At 37.1% G+C, this 18232-nt stretch overlaps 1 protein-coding gene across 5 annotated transcripts in view; it reads right to left on the minus strand.

The window, feature by feature from the left end:
• Nucleotides 1-18232, minus strand: part of ETV1 (ETS variant transcription factor 1) — a 97146-nt gene that overhangs the window by 37111 nt on the left and 41803 nt on the right. For all 5 annotated transcript variants that reach the window (XM_012176423.4, XM_012176422.4, XM_060414936.1 and 2 more), the window contains 3 exons: nucleotides 8232-8361; nucleotides 4961-5149; nucleotides 368-615 (listed from right to left, as the gene is read on the minus strand). In XM_012176423.4, coding sequence (XP_012031813.1) covers nucleotides 368-615; nucleotides 4961-5149; nucleotides 8232-8361 — 567 coding nt within the window. The remainder of the gene's footprint in view (nucleotides 1-367; nucleotides 616-4960; nucleotides 5150-8231; nucleotides 8362-18232) is intronic.

The raw sequence follows: 18232 nt of genomic DNA on the forward strand, positions 1-18232 counted from the left end.
TTTCTGTAAATATTGTCACACTGTAAATAATTGTAAATAATGCCACAGGAGCAAATGGAAAAAAAAGCCCAGAATTTAGAAAAGAACAACCTTGTTACTCTCCTGGCCTGAGATAGGAGAGCTTAATTTTACAAATTGTACTTTTCCTCAAACAAGTTTCATTTCTAGACATTATTTCAACCATCGACTCATGCCAAAATGGTTTGATAGTCCAACGCTTCACATAAAGAGAAAGATTCAAAGAAGGAATAAATCAGAAAGTTTCCACCAAAAAATAGTCAGGAGCCACCTAACCTGCAGTCAACACTACCGAAAGCGATAAGCAAGTGAAAAGATATCATAAATGTAACTTAAAGCATAGGCCTACCTGAATCATATGCAAAATCTCTGGGCTCCTGTTTAATCATCAGAGGAGGGGGGAAGCTTTGGCTGGCTGCACCACCAACCATGGTGTTGTGTTCATACACTGGGTCGTGGTACTCCTGCTTAAAGCCTTGAGGTGGGAAGGGGATGTTTGGCTCAGACATCTGCCGTTGGTACATGGGACGTCCTTCCCTTGGCATTGTTGGCAAAGGAGGAAAGGAATTACAGGGTTCAGAAAGTTGGCGGCGAAATCTGGGAAATAAGAGAGCATATTTCAAATAAAAAGGTAACAAGAAATACCCTTTAAAAATACTGGCACAATTTTTAACCGCTTAGTTACTGAACGTGACACCAGCTGACTGACGCAAAGTGTAAATCTTCAATGAAGATGAGATTTCTCCTTCCTGGGTCAGTAGCAATATACTTTCCAATCATAATGCACCTTGTGTTCCTCTTCTAATTAGTTCCATTCAGCACCATTTCAGTATATTACAAGAAGTTAAAGGTGTCCCTTAAGTAAGGCTAAGGAGAGCAATGTAGCATTTGCAAGAAATACATACCCTGACAGTTAAAATGCCCAGTGAGAAATCAACTCGAATGCTCACCAAATTTCCTTATGAAGTGAGTTCAAATAATTATAGACAAGGGGAAAAAAGCAAAACAGAGACTCTGGAAAGAATCTAATCTCAAACTGCATCCTCTTTCTTTCAATCGTTATCAAGCTAATCAACAAAGAATCAACCAAATAAAAACCTTCTTAATGGTTTTCCGTTTCTTATCATCAGCTACTGAGGAAAGAAGAAAGGAATGGCTTTCTTTTCAAATGGGTGGGACTCTTACATCTTCAACAATGTCCTAAAGAACACTGTATTCTAATGAGAAATTAAACTGGGCAATATTATAGAGAATGAAATCCAACCTAGTTTTTAGACCACTTCTTTACTGTCAAAACAGCAACACAGAACACACTGGCTTCCGAGAGCTTCAGACAAAATATCAGGTTGATAAAAATAAGCATAAAATATTACAGCAGCCCTCTGAAGATGGAAAGAACATGCATGCATCACGTAGCATTGCAACACGTCAGGATGTTAGGTCACGTGGAAGCTCTGAGGCCTTGGCAGAGGCTGACGGTGAGTTTCTACACTCCTTCCTTCTTGGTTATCTACTGTACTGACCGGCTCATCACATCTTCATTCAGTTCTGCGTGATTCATCCTAATACCATTGACCCACCACAAAGATGTGGATTAATTAAAGATTTTAAAGTGCTCTAAAATGCCCAGGAGTGCTTAAAAATAACCTATCCGACATTTCTATGAGCAAATGTATGCCTATTAATTCCCTTGCACCCTTCTAAAAGCATTCCTGTGACTTTAATTTGGAGAGTTAACATTTAATTTTGGTAACGTTAAATGAAAACAAGGGAAGAGCAAAAGAATGGCGGAGCGATTGCTTCAGTGTTTCTCAGAACACTCCACCCTGGGATTTAACTCTACCCTCACCAGCTGCCGGGAAAAGCACTGAAATTCCAACTACACCTGCAGAAAACCAACTCAGAAACTCAGATATCGCCAAACAGTTAGGCTGACGGGCACTGCGTTCATTTCCCTTCTCTTGCTTATTTCATTAGCCAAAAAAAGAAACAGAAATTATCATTAAGAACTGTCAAGGAGTGAATCAGAAAATTGTAACTTGAAGTTAAAATAAGAACTCTTGCTCACTTGGGAAGCCATACAAGGAAGTTAATAATACTTCTGCTAAAAGCTTTGTTTTAAAAAAAGTCAAGCCATTTGTTTGCAGAAGTCAACAAGATTCCAGTTGGTACTCACTGAGGACCATGTGTATATCAACACACATATGCTTCCTAAGAAACTACAAGTTTGTGGCGACATTCTTATGACTGATGGTAAAGAGAAACGGACTCAGAAGCTTCTGGAAGAGAGTGCATGGGTAAGGAGAGCACGCTGATGAACTCTTGGGTATAGAAAAACAGTGTCTAAGTGGTGGGAAACAGAGAAAAAGAGACAGGACTCCTGCACAGTGGGTTCAGGGAAACGTGCCAAAGGGCTGGACTGAGGAGCAGAGAGAGGCTGAGGAGAGGAAGCGGGGTGCAGCCCAGTTGGCCATGAAGCGTTCCCTGAGAGAGGTTGGGTGCTGGGCTGGAGGGGGCTATTTGGGGACAGGATCTGTTCCCAGAGCAAATTTGCCATTTATAACTGAGGGACTGTCATTTGTTGGCGAGAGCTCTCCAAGAAATCCTCCTCAGAAACATACGGCTTCAGAGATTTTCCTGGGATGGGCCAGCTGGTACTGGCCTCCACGCTCCGCGGGGGACACTGGGAAAAGACCTGAGCTTCCCTCTCCTAGTTCCGGGCCGGCTGTTCACAGTCTCAAATATTTGACTTCAAGTAGAGAAACTCAAATGGATTTGGCTATGGCATCTCTAGTTAGGTCACCTAAAAACAGCCACACTGCTTGTTCAGCAGTCGCCTTCCGTAAGAGAGAACTTCAGAGAGCGCCAACCGTACCGCCTCTAATTCTGACCCTCGTCTGAGGGGTGAGAGGCTTGGTACCAAGAACTCTGGGAAGTCTCCAGAAGTAGACAAAACAAAACTTGCTTTTTTCTGCATCGTCCTCTCTATCCCCCCATCAGTCCTACACAATGTGCATCTGTTTAATGGCCCACCCGGCAATAAGATTTCTTTCATCTGTATTTACAAAACTGTTTACACAGATGCTCATACCATTACACTCTGAGAAAGTCTCAGGTCCACAGGGTGAGAAGCAAAAGATAATGGACAGTGTTTCATAACCAAAGCACAAGAGGACACAGGGATGGAAACCAAGGTAGAAACATTATTACTTGGTTTCATGCTGGAAAGAATGCTTTCATCTTATCCTTCCATATCAGAAGAGTGACTGAATTTGAGATTGAGTCCCATTAAATAGTCTATAAAAAGCAGATCTGAGGATTCCGTTATTTTCAGAAAGTTGCCAGTGGCCCATCTTTGGGTTTTCTTTGCTGATCTGGAGGATTCCTTTGGCTGAATTATTTTTAAAATGCTGTGTCAGAACCCCTTTGCACAGGCTTACTGTTAAATTTGGGGTTCTCTGGTGGCTCAGAAGGTAAAGAATCTGCCTGCAATGCAGGAGACCTGGGTTAGACCCCTCGGTTGGGAAGATCCCCTGGGAAAGGGAGTGGCAACCCACTCCAGTATTCTTGCCTGGAGAATTCCATGGACAGAGGAACCTGGTGTGCTGCAGCCCATGGGGTCGCAAAGAGTCAAACAGAACTGAGCAACTGAACAACATCATACTAATCATGCTCTTGAGATTATGCCTGTTTTATCTGTTTGGTAGAAATACTACTATTTCATGGCATGTTACTATACATCTCTTTCCAATTCCACATTCAGGGTGGTCATATTGATAGCTTGGAATCTGCCATGGGGGCAATATTTACATCACAGACTCATCAAATGCTACAGATCAAAGTCTTTTGGGTTTTCTTCCATAGATCCTATTGTTAACCATTTACCAACACACCACTCGTTCAACGTAAGTACAGGGTAGAAGAGGAAAAAAATAAATGCTATATACAACTGAACTGTGTTTTTAAGTTGTATTATTAAGGCCTCTAACGGTCCTTCAATATTTTATTTAAACACAAATTTTTACATCTCTAAGAGTTGAGAACTACCTGACATAGCATATTCTCTAGCTCTACATTGTGTCTTGCCTTGTTCCTTTCTAAGTAATACTAATTCAGTCTCTATCACTTTAATGTTATATTCTCAGTGTTCAGGGTCATGCGTCTACTGACATTAAATATCCATCACTCGGAAAGCAGGGAAGAGAGTTCTATCATATAAGTTCTCTTCTGCAAAACTATGTACAGCTAAACCAGTCAGTCTAAGGTAAAGAACCTAATTCCATAAGCCATCTACTAAAATTAGTCTCCTAACTTTATTTTACAAGTACACACATATGCTCATAAAAATGGGATGATCTGATTTAAAGTTTAAGTGAAGCAATTTAATTCAAGCAAAGAGAAAGGGAAATGTTCAAATGTCAGTATATAGATTAATTTTCCATTTTAGCAACCAATTTAAATGTTTATAAAGGAATGTTTACAAATGACCTTCTCCACAAATTATTTATAGCTAAAGACAGAGCAAACTCTAAAAATATTTTGCACAGATGTGCAAAATTAATACACTCGCCTTGAATTTACTATAGGTTCTAGGAAGCAGTAAAAGGAATTTCTTCCAAGAATGCTAAAAACAGTTTTGCTTTGTTTTTTTTTTTAATGGTACTTCCTGTTACCAAGGGATAAGGGGTAGGGAGGAATAAATTGGGAGATTGGGATTGACATATGCACACTACCATTGACAAAATAGATAACTAATAAGGATATATTTCATAGCACAGGAAACTCTACTCAATATTCTGTAGTAACCTATATGGGAAAAGAATCTAAAAAAGAGTAGATATACGTATAACTGATTCACTTTGCTGTATAGCAGAAACTAACACACACATTGTAAATCAACTATATTTCAATAAACTTTTTTTATAAGGTACTTGCACTTTACCTGTGATCCATGGGGTAGCTGCTGTCTTGGATGGGCTGCGATGGAGGGAGGTGAGCTGGGAAGGCGCGGTCAGGCTTTGAAGCATGAGCTGAGTTGGGAGATGCATGGTGCAGGGGGGACACTGGAGTGCTGGATGGTGTTGGGGGGTTGGAGGGCCTCATTCCCACTTGTGGCTTCTGATCATAGGCACTACCCAGGAGACAAGAGAAAAGAGAACGTGTGTTTCTTGGGAAAAACTAAAACTCCGTCCCCCCGCCCAACAGTTCAAGGAAAGAAAAAAATATTTCAGGCTAAAGTCCTAAGGAAGCTCAGAATGGTATGGCTTTTGGTTTTTGCAGTTTGAAAACATGTAATCATCAAAACAGCCACACACTTAAACAGAAAATAGGATAATGTATCACTTGGAAACAGCATAAATATAAAACATCTATTTTTAATACATATACAAACAACATAACATAAGGAAAATCTCTGTCAGCAAAAGCAGTGACAATATTTCCATCCATTCTTCGTTGTTGTTTTTGACCACACTGTGAGACATGCAGGCTCCTACGAGGGATCAAACTTATGCTCCCTGCACTGGAAGTGTGGAGTTTTAACCACGGAACTATCAGGGAAGTCCCTATTACCATCTGTTGTTACCATGTCTCCTTAAGCAAGCTTCATAGATCTTTTCTAGATCATTAAATATTTCTGATATTATAATTCTTCTACAATACAGAAGACTTTAGAATAAGAAGTTGTATCGGTTTAACGAGATGCAGATCATATCTGACTCACCTTTATTTGTTGTAGAATTCTAAGAAGCCAATGCTTTTGCCTTATTTTCATTCTTTAAGTATAAAATAAATGATGCCTGGCATTAACTTCCTCACATGAGATAATAAAGATTTATGAGGCAAATTAAAACGTCTCTGATATATTTAAACCTTCTTGGAGCATAAGAATAGGCACAAGATAATGTTCTTAAGAATAAAATCCTGTTATCACAGTCTAACTTCTAAACATAATTAGAAAAGAATAAAATGAGTAAGCTTGTTTTTATACACATTATGAATTTAAGTTCCAGTCTTTAGCATGGTTCTCAGGGATATGATTTAACTAATTCTTCTAATCTAAAAATACTTTATTGAAAACAAATTATATTTAAGTTTCTGAACAAAAAAATATCTAGGTTAAAATACTCTGTTTCCTTTTAAGATAAAAAGCATTTGCCAGTATATTTTTTCTTTAAAAAAGAAACTTAAAAAAAATTGACTTATGTAATTCCTGTTGCTCCATCCATACAAAAGAATTACATCCACGCATGAAACTATAGAAGTAGAGGAGTATGGGCTCCATAAGTCTTTCTTCCTTTACAGCAAAGTCCACAAACTCACACTATTTGGTTCCACCTGTTTCCTTTACCAATATTTCTGAACGAGAATGTACTTCTGTTATAAAATGGTTCACCTGTCTCATTCCCATGTGAAAAATAAGGAATCATCTTCTGTCCTAGGATATTACTTTTTTCTCATAAAATGCTATACTGAGTTACACTGTTCATATAGAAATGGAAAAAAACAGAATTAATCCAATAAATCACTGCAGGAATTACTGGCCTTCAAGAAGAATCTCAAAATATACAGGTAATTCTACCATTAATTTATGAAAGTCAGATGTCGTTTTTTTAAAATATGTCTATAAAGCAGTAGTTCTTCTATAATCACACTTCTGATAAATGCTAAAATGCAATGACAATTCTATACCTTTTTGGTTTATTAATTAAAAATTCTCTAATACGTTAAGTAATTATTCTGTGGATACATAGTATTCATAAGGGGAAAATGCAAAAATTAAAAGTGTGATAAAATAAAACTCAGATTGATCAATACTGTTTTATCTGAACTCAGTATGCTTTTAATAGTAGGCTTCTATAAGAGATATATCTTATAAAAGCCTTGCAGTTCAATTGAACCACCGTCATCATTTCAGACTCTGGTGAACCATCTAGAAAAGAGGGTGTAGAAGACAAGTTTGCAAGAACAAACAGTAATGAAATATCCAAGCACTGGTCAGGTACCATGAAACTGTATACGAATCAAAGTTTTTTTTATCTTAAATATCTTAAAAAACAAACTACTGAATGTAACAAAAAGGAAGAAGACTCACAGATGCAAAGAACAAGTGAATGCTTTCCAGTGGGTAGAGGGAAGCAGGAAGAGCAATATAGGGTAGGAGATTAAGAGGTACATATTACTAGGAGTAAAATAATCTATAAGAACATACTGTACAACACTGGCAGGGTAGCCAGTATTTTATAATAACTATAAGTGGAGAATAACTTTAAATATTGTGAATCACTATATTGTACACCTCTAACCTTCAGCTATCCTTCGATTTAAAGAATGGAAAAAAAATAAAATTATCCTGCAGAAGGGAACAACAGAGTATAGGTAAAAAAAAAATCATCTGAGGAAACAGAAGACGCCTCTGAATCATAATGCATTATGAACTTGAATCAACATAATTTATAAGACCGCAAATACTTGTAATCATTTTTATATGTTTCTAAACTAACTCCTTTAAAGGACTAAGTCTCTACTGTAATTGAGAGTAATAACATACAATATACAGAGCCAACTTTTTCCTTATGCAATTAGGGGCCAATATGAAAAGTAGCAGAATGCAATTTACTGTGAAGGGTTTTTAATGAACATACATGTTATCAAATTTTCCAACAGAGGAACAATGTACTTCTACTGCTCCACCCTTTATTATCATCAGAAGGAAGAACTGGGTTTTAAACAGATAATAGCCTCTGCTAAGCCTTATAAAATTCTAAGTTTACTGCAACTGTCCATGAATGCATCTTCCAGATCATCTGCAAAGCCTGTCAGATAACTAATGTACTGTTCAGACCTGCCAAATGCTTCACTGTTTTCCCCCTACAAACTCTAAAGTGCATAATGCATTCTTTCTAATGAGAACTGAACTTTCGGTACCTGCTCATGCCACCTAACACCCTTTTTACAATCTCAAGATGCATCCCCTAACAGTTGTGGAAAAGCAGCTCATGATCTGGATAAAAATTACTGCTTTAAAATGATTCTAGAAGTATATGATCAGACAGTAAATGGTCCTTTTGAGTTCTGCTCAACACGAGACCTAATTAGTTCGTTACATGCTGAAGATGTAACTCTTATAAACTACGACTTGAGATTTTATATTATGGTAAATTTGTGTTTCAGTAAGAACCATCAGGCGCTCGCTATACACTCAATTACTTTACCTGACATTGTACAGGCACTTTTCTCCATAGCTGAATTTAAAGGGCTGTTCTTGACTGCAGGCAGAGCCGAGTTCTGAACATGGACTGTGGGGTTCTTTCTTGATTTTCAGTGGGAGGCCATGAAAAGCCACTAGAAAACAAAACAAAAATACCCACAAAAATGAAATCCTGTTAGGAATTAAGTACACTAACCTGTTCTATCCCTCTTGGTTAAAATGTTACTAACATTTCATATTAACTCTCATACATAAGAAAAATCACAATGGACAAATTTCATGCAAGAAAAGATTCTGGAGAATCTTATATACTCTCCATATACTCATTGTTTGCTTTTATTGTATAACAAAATGCATGCTTAAACTTTCTCACTACTTAAAGTGAAATGAACTACTTGTAACTGGCTTAGCTGACACTAACAAAATGAGAAGTTCAGTTTTCAGAAAATAAGCTTGAAAATATTTCAGCAAGTTTACCAAGCAGGAAAAATACACACACACACACAACTGATTATTCAAGAATTAACCGAAAATAGGAGCATAATTTTAAGAATTAACTGAAAGGAAAATATTTCAAGTGTATTAATAGTAATGGTTTAATGGAATAAAAACTGAACTATGACAAAGAAACCCCAGCTGCCGTTCTTAGGGTAACTGATGATACTTTGGACAAAAGGATAAAAACTCCACATCTCTGTGGCCAGTGCTTATATATTAAACTACAGATAAAAGTACTTGTCTAACTACTTAAGAGAAGTGTGAAGATACATTGTGAGAAATTCATTAAAGTTATTTTTGTATATTATGACCATAAAGCAATTATTCTATATGAAATGATAGCTTTTTCTTTTTCATATGACATTGTCATGTCATTACTGTTCAATATAATATAAAGATAATATCATGAAATATCCAGAAACATGTATATTTAGGTTGGAATCATATCTCTCAAACCAAAAACTAAAATAAAAATAAAAACAAAAATATATATTTTTGTTATTTTAAATGAAGCTGAAAAAATACACTAGAGATCCCCAGAATAACTGAAGTTTTAGTAAAAATGGCAAAATAAATTAAAAGATAAGAGGAAAAACAGACATGAGAATGAATTTTAGTTTCATACAATATACACAGGCATGAATAATCAAGGATAAGCCCAAGAAGGACACACTGTGGATAGTTATCCCAACTCTGTAAAACCTGAGATTAAAATACAAAATATTAAGTACTTATACTATAAACAAAGAGAAGAGAAACTCTGTGGTTTATGATGCCATTCAATCTTGATCATAACATCACAGCATTATAAACTTGTACTAGCTTGAACGTCATATAATTTTAGTATAAGAAATTGATATCAAGAACTATCAAGCTCCAAGAAAATAAATTTGTTAATATAAGCACATAATTTTGACTGAAATGTTCAGTGATATTAAAGAAACATCTGAAGCACTGTGGAAAACAAATTTGTCACCTAAATTAGTTGTCTAAGGAAAACTTAATAAATAATAATACAATTATTTCACTGAGTGATCTATTTCAAAGTATTTTTTCTAATTTAATGTGTGTCTAATATACCTACTCAGAGTAGAGAGTCAGAGGAACAGAAACAAAGGGAAAATTATGTATGTTTTCATATGCAAATGGTACATCTGTTCATTAACTTTACCAAGTTAGAAAGTTATAATTTATAAAATGCTAGGATGAAAGAGCCTTAACAACCTCAGGAATCACTTCATAACATGAGGACTTGCTTGGATTCTGATTTGAACAACTAAAAGAGACAACTTTCCAATGAGTAAGACATTTTAATGTGGACTAGGTAAGAAATTATTGTTAATTTTGTTGACTGTGATAATGAAATGGCAGTTGTTCCAAAAAAAAAAAAAAGGTTTAAAGCTAAAGCTTCATAAAATATTTACAGATAAAAAAATAAGTCTTGGAATTTCATTAAAATAATCTAGAAAAAGATGTGTAGGGGAAGAATCAAATAGAAAAATGTAGATAAATGTTAAAAGCAGACTGATGGGTCAGTGGGAGTTCATTACATTATTCTCTTTACTTTTATCTAAATTCTAAATTTAGAAGATAAAATGTTTTTAAATTATCAAACAAAAACACAAAGGATTTAAAGTAGCATCCTTTAAGAAATTTTTTTCCCTCTGCATGTGTATGTGTGTGTGCATGCTACTTCTTAGAATGATACATACTACATAATGAAATCTTGTAGTATATTAATCACGCATTTGCTTCCTTCTTAACAAATAGTTTTCAACTCTTTGTGACTTACTTGAACATGTACAACAAAATGTGTATACCTTAAGTTCAGCACTTTAGATTAAGTATTGGGTTTTATATTTTCCTAAGAAAAAACAGTACCAACAAAGGAATTCAAATCATACCTGAGAGATCAGAACTAATTTGTATGAATAAAATGGATACGATCTCAAAAGCTAATAAATTAGCAGTACAATGCAAAGTTGATCATATTTATCAAAATATCAGACATTACCAGAGACTACTATATTCAACATTACTATGTTTTAAAAGTCTTTGGGATCACGAGGTAGGAAAGGATTAGTGAACAGGATGCAAAGGCATTAACCATAAAAGAAAATAATCTATGAGTTAGGCGTCATTGAAATTAAGAACTTCTCTTCCTCAAGACACTAAGCTACACACACCAAGAAATTACTTGCTATAGAAAGATCAAAGATATCATACTCAACCTAATAAAAATTGTTACAAAGAGAGAAAAGAAACAACTCAATTAAAATTGGGCAAAAGATTCAAACAGGCAGTTTGTAAAAGAAGATATCCAAATAGCAAAATAAATGAGCAACAAAATGAACATATATGAAAAGGTATTCATCTTTACTCATCAAGGAACTGCAAATAAAGTCACATCAGGTTATACTATATACCGACTAGGATGGCTAAAGATTCGCATTGACATTGACATGAAGAAGACCTAAAGCAATAACTTTTAAATATATGCTACTGAGAGTATAAACTCACACGTACACACATACAAACACTCTGGAAAACTTTTTGGCAGTATCAACTAAGTCTTTATATAAACCTCCCCTATGATCTAGTAATGACTCTCTTAGGTGGATATCAAAAAGAAAGGACTGAATATGTTCACCAAAAGGATATTCATAGCAGCTTTACTCATACTATCAAAACTGGAAAAATTCCAAAGTTCATTAGCAGAAAAATGGATAAATAATGTGTGGCTTATTCATACAGTGAAATACTCTGCAAGAATAACAAGGAACACACTGGTGACACATAGAACATCTCTCAGATGGTAAGCTGAGTAAAAGAAGACAAGCACAAAAGAGTAGGTAGTAAAGGAATTTGAAGAACAGACCACCCTGATAGTGAAAGAATCTTCCGCTGGTGGATGGGAGTATTAACGATGGAGAGGGATCTAGTAATCTAATGTTGATGTTTAGTCACTAAGTCATGTCCGATTGCTTCTCAACCCCATGGAATATATCCTGCCTGGCCCCTGTGTCCGTGGAGTTTTCCAGGAAAGAATACTAGAGTGGGTTGCCATTTCCTTTTCCAGGGTTCTCTCCCACCTGGGAATTAAATCTGCATCTCCTGCTCTAGCAGGTGGATTCTCTATAGAGCTGTAAATATTTTATATTTGCTGTGTGCAGTGATTACGAGTATATACATATGCAAAATTCACCAAGTTATACACTTACGATTTTTACATTGAGATAAATGTTTTGCTCCAGAAAAAGGTTTAAAAATATGAGAAACATCAAGCAACGCTCTACAAATTGAGGTGTTTGAAAATGCCTGGCCTCCTGTTCCAGTAGAGACATCTGATAATGTGCTTCAACTTCACAGGATAAATAATTCCAGATGAATCAGAGGAGGGATGATAACTCTGGGGTACCATCAGGAAAGATTCCTAGCAGGACAGTAGCCTTCTATCAAAATGTCCATTACTATCAACCTAGAAGCAAAAAAGCATAACTCATCCTTGTAGATACATCATCTGGAGCTTTCAGGCTGGCTCCAAGAACTTCTTGGAGTGATCATAGAAGAAAGAACGTAAGGACACCCAACATGTACTCAGAGGGAAGCTGATCCCTAAACAGAGGGTCCCCAAAGGTGGCCAATCATCAAAGTACTCAGGGAAATTTTGAAACAAAACAAAACAAAAACAGGGATTCTAATATTCCATATGTCATTAGTTCAACTGTGTCCCCTCCAAATTTTAACTTGAAGTCCTATCTCAGACATGACCTTATTTGGAAAACTAGTTAAGATAGGTCCTTAGAGTGGAACCTAATCTAGCATTACTGGTGTCCTCGTACAAACAGGGCATTAGGACAGAGAAACACAGTGAAAATACCATGCGAAATGAATGCAGAGTTTAGACTGATGCTTCTTCAAGCCAAGAATTGCCAAAATTGCCTGCAAACTGCCATAATCTAGGAAAGAGGCAAAGAACACTCTCTCTCTCATAGCCATCAGAACCCTGCAAACACTTTCATCTCAGACTCCTGGTTTCCAGAGTTGTGAGACAATAAATTTCCACTTTTTAAGCCACCTAGTTTATGATACTTTGTAATGGCAGCCCTGGGCTTCACTGGGAGCTCAGTGGAAACGAATCTCCCTGCCCAGCAGGAGATGCAGGTTTGATCTCTGGGTCGGGAAGATCCCCAGGAATAGGAAATGGCAACCCACTCCAGTATTCTTGCCTAGGAAATCCAATGGACAGAGGAGCCTGGTGGGCTACAGTCCATGGGGTCACAAAAGAATCAGACATGACTCAGTGATTAAACAACAACGAAAACGGTGACTCTAGCAAACTCATACACCGTTCCCAGGAACTCTGCTTCACTACAGCTGGTATACAAATCAGCATTATCTTTGAAAATTTCCTAGGTGATTCTCATAACCAGACAAATTTCAGATCCACAATGATCTTGGCAACACTTGGATCCAGTGTACGCTGCCCTGAAACAGGTCCAAGACTTGAAAAGATTTTTAAAAAAATGAAGTCAAACAATGTCTTCCTTTTTGTTAGATGCCAACACTCAAGGATTCTCACAGGTTCTCCAAGAGGTTTAGGGCTCCTGTACTCTCTCCGTGTGTGGGCCTCTTAAATCGCTGTGGGCTCTTGGAACCATGACTTTTTATTCTAATCATAAGCCAAATGCTAGGGTTTGTTTTTTTTTTTTTTTAATTGCTGCATTGAGGAGGAAAAAAGAAGCCAACCTGAGATCTTCAATCTTTTGCACAAGAACCAAAGCAACTTTATTTTCCTCATTTTCAGTCTTCTGCTTCCTGGAGATCTCAGATCTCAAAAATGACTTCTTTATTCTTCTGTAAGGGTAGTACAGAGATTCCTTCCAGAGGGGAGACCGGGTTTGGGTATTTCACCGCAAGGCTGAGAGTCGGAGAGTCTGCGAACAGGCAGTTTTCCAGCTCATTGGCACGGGCACAAGTGGAAGCAGCACATTCATTTTGTGCAATTTGCTTTACCTTCCCACATGGAGTTGGTGCATGTAAAAGGCTGTTAAGTACTAAATTATTCCTTATCAAATCACCATCATCTGCAGTCATGATCAACACTAATTAAATTACTTTCGCTGAACATGGCTCCAGCCTGCTGCCGAGGCTGCTAGGTACATTTCATCTCGCTTATTGTACTGTCCTGCCTGTGTCGGCAACAGAGGGCTACAGGCATCATCATTGTTTGTAGTTTTAATTACAGTGAATCTTTCCTTCTTCAAGTGTATCACATCAACAGAGTTAACTCCCTCACTTCATTTACAAACCAGTGATGGCTCCCAATGTATCCCTGACTTCAGACAATTCATATCATTCATCTGCCGACTTCCTCAACCACATTTCCATGCAAACTTTTATGACCTGCAACTCCTCCGGACAATCAGATTTTTAGGAGGAGAAGCCAAGAGAACTCTCAAGAGATGCATCTTGCATTTTTGCTTTGATGGAGGCTTGACCTTTAAAACCACATCTTAAGGCTGACTTACAATGACTGAGTTCCTCTAATGGTTAAATTTAAGAGCTCCAAAATACCAAGACATTAAAAAATGCACTTCCAAAATAAACTTAACCACTTCTTAATTCACAAAGTTTACTTGGGGTTATGGTATTCATCGTAAAGTATTTGCTAGATTAGCGATTGTTTTCATTTTGGAACAATGTACTCTGAGGCATCATCTTGGCTTCCATTTTTTTTTCCTGCCCACATTTTAGACCAGAGGCACACTCCTGTCATCATTCTCCTGGAGCACAGAATGTGGGGCCCTTGGCTCTCCAAATGCAACAATGCTGGCATACAACCAAGTCTTTGGTTCAGGGTGTTGTTTTAGTCACAAAGTTGTGTCCGACCCTTTTGTGACCCCAGGGACTGTAAAGCCCACCAGGCTTCTCTGTCCATAGCATTTCCCAGACAAGAATACTCAAGTGGGTTGCTATTTCCTTCTCCAGGGGATTTTCCTGACTCCGGGACTGAACCTGAGTCTCCTGAATTGGCAGGTGGATTCTTTACCACTAAGCCATCATGGAGTCCCTTGGTTCAGGGTAGACATATGATAAGTCATATGTGAACATCTACAATATTGATGTAGAAAATGAATTTAACTATGTGCTCATAGAAGAATAATTTCCTAAACAATCATGACCCTGAAGTATTTTTTTTTTTTTTTGGTACTACTACACTGAAAACAGACCATGTTATGATTGACTGGTTCATGTTAGTTCAGACAATAAACAATGAAATCTATAAATTCAGTTTTTATTTATATTTCTATAGTGAACATTAAGTAAATTTAAGAAAGATAATATGCTTAACTTTGGTGTTAATCTTAATATATTGAACTCTCATTGAGTTTGGAACAGTGATAGAAAACACTCCTGCTGCTGCTGCTGCTGCTGCTGCTAAGTCACTTCAGTTGTGCCTGACTCTGTGCGACCCCATAGATGGCAGCCCATCAGGCTCCCCTGTCCCTGGGATTCTCCAGGCAAGAACACTGGAGTGGGTTGCCATTTCCTTCTCCAATGCATGAAAGTGAAAAGTGAAAGTGAAGTTGCTCAGTCGTGTCTGACCCTTAGCAACCCCATAGACTGCAGCCTACCAGGCTCCTCCGTCCATGGGATTTTCCAGGCAAGAGTACTGGAGTGAGGTGCCATTGCCTTCTCTGAGAAAACACTCTTACAAAGCCTAAAAAAACTCAAATTTACACAGTATTATAAAGTTTTCAAAGAATCTTCAACAACTCTGGATTCTCATCATTCAAGACAAGAAGGACATTAGCATTCCAATTTTGAAAAAAAAATTTAAAGAGGCATGCTTCATGCCTAACTAAAAGCCTAGGACTAATTTATTACAGGTAGGAATTAAAGCCTCGGGCTTTGGGCAGCAACTCTTGAACCCTTGACTATACAATTCAAATTTACTTTGTGTAGGCACACTTAAGATTTCCACCATGCATGAGAACCATTGTAACATTATATCAGTTGTTTCTTTATCCATATATTTCTTCATTAATTCATCCATTTACTGGCCTAGACATTATGCCATTTGCTAAGGGACAGGACATGTGGTGTTACAGAAGAAGTTGAACAGTAAGTCCTACCATCAAGAGCTCATAGAAGTCCAATTAGAGCTTCACAATGTTGCTTTATATTTTAAGAAAAGTTCTAATAAGTATATTAGCCAGTCTTCCAGTTTGATTAATGCATGTGTATGCAATGCATATTTCTATATACATAACCTTAATAATATATTCTTGGCACTTGCATCTCAATGAAAACAATTCTCAGAGCATTCATGCTTGCTTTTAGGCATTCTGCCTACTTTCAATTTATTGCTGGGACCAAAGGCATTTAAAAATTCACACCACTCATATTCCACTGAAGGAAAAATATTGCTATCCAACAACTGAAGCTTCCCTGTGACTCTGATAACCAAAATGTCACAAATGATGGGTCCCCTTCTCTATGTGGACAGTGAGCACAAATACAATGATAAGTTGTCTCAGCTGTGACCTTTCACTTTGCTTTCCTCCCAACTCTTATCATAGATGCAAGTGAAATACAGCAGTAATTTCTGTGAGTACAACACAATTACCCTGGGAAGAGAAACACATCACATTTTAAAATACTTATCTAAATAAAACTACATCTTTGAATCACATCTGTAGTTTTTGAATCAATATTAGCTGGGAGTTTAGAGCCTTGATGAGAATCTCTTGATTTTGATGGTGAGATTTCTGGGCTGCTCAAAAAAATCTCTTTTAGAATGATCTACTGAACAAATTTCTTGAGAGTCCCTCAGACAGCAAGGAGATCAAACCAATCCATCTTAAAGTAAATCAACCCTGAGTGTTCACTGGAAGGACTGATACTGAAGCTGAAGCTCCAATACTTTGGGCACCTGATGTGAAGAGCCAACTCATTGGAAAAGACCCTGATGCTGGGAAAGAGTGAAGGCAGAAGGAAAAGAGGGTGATAAAGGATGAGATGGTTGGATGGCATCACCAATTCAATGGACTTGAACTTGGGCAAACTCCAGGAGATAGTGAAGGACAGGGAGGCCCAGTGTGCTTAAGTGGCAGAGTTGGATACAATTTGGCGACTGAACAGAAAGACAAAAACAGTATTCTAGAACAGGAGTTGGCAAATCACACAGCCCATGGGTCAATCCAGTTTCCCACCTGTTCTGGAATATAAAGTTTTATGGGAACACTTTTCTACCCATTCATTTATGTAGAGGCTAGGACTACATTGAGTAACAATGTGACAGAAACCCTTTGACCCACCAAATCTAAAATATTTACCATCTGATCCTTTACAGGAAAAAAAAAAAAGTTGCTGATCCCCTTTTCTAGATTATGGTCTGTAAAGAAAAAGAAAAAAGAAAATATAAAAGTGGATGGATGGCATAGTGACACCTCCTAGTGTTAGGGTACGCTAAGTTAGTTAACAAGGGACATTTGAGTTTGCTTTATTAACCCTGTGTTTACTCTGACTCTCCAAATCAGATAAACAGCCCTGTGTGGCCAATTTACAGGGATATACACAAACATGATGGTGAAAAAAATGACATATTATTGAGGCTCTAAAACACTAGAAATTTATGTGCTTTGAGGAATTTCAAAGCATTTACTTAGACCATGGTTATGTATAATGCAGAGAGTTTTCTATACTTGTTTACAAAATATAACTGAGAAAGTCAAAACAAATCATTCTGTGGACACTAAAGCACTTGTAAAAAAATTTCACTTGGTTATGGCAGTGAATTTTTAAAAAGTCTCTGTAAAAAGGGGAAAAAGTAAATGGTATACATAAATTAGGTTATTTAAGGCCAGGTACAAGTATGGCATGAAAAATGCATGTAGCCTTTTATATAAATATATGTAGTTGGGAATACACTCACCAGATGAAAAGCATTCACTCTAAGTTAATATCACTCCAATTCCAAGTGATAAATGGGTGGCAATGACCTCAATTAGTACAGGGTTAAATTCCAGAAGCAAAGGTGAACGTTTGTGTACAAATAAAGACAATAGTGTTACATGCTTAATAAATCCATCTTCCAAGACTTACAGAAAATCGGCAGGCACTTCGGCTGCATCTAAGCCTCTCATAGATTCTTTCCCAGTACATTTACCTCTTTCAAGCTCGCCCTACCCCCACTGCGGACACATACCACTCACACATACACACACTGACATCCATTACTAAAGGGCCTAATCTCAGCTATCAGCAGAGTGCCTTTATGGGGCCATTAAACCATTTCTCTTGTTTACAGTACCCGAAGAAAGATGTGAATTATGTCTGTGACAAAACAAGCGATAACATTTCTAAACCGCTATCAAAATGCAAACTGAAACACATTTTAAGGACAGAGACCCTGATTCCCGTTTTCCATTATTTTCCGTTATTTGCAGCATCTGGAAATAGATTCACCTATAATACTTCCGAGACAAAAATTTAGACCAT

This window comes from Ovis aries, chromosome 4 (assembly GCF_016772045.2).
Source record: "Ovis aries strain OAR_USU_Benz2616 breed Rambouillet chromosome 4, ARS-UI_Ramb_v3.0, whole genome shotgun sequence".
NCBI classification, from domain to species: Eukaryota; Metazoa; Chordata; class Mammalia; order Artiodactyla; family Bovidae; genus Ovis; species Ovis aries.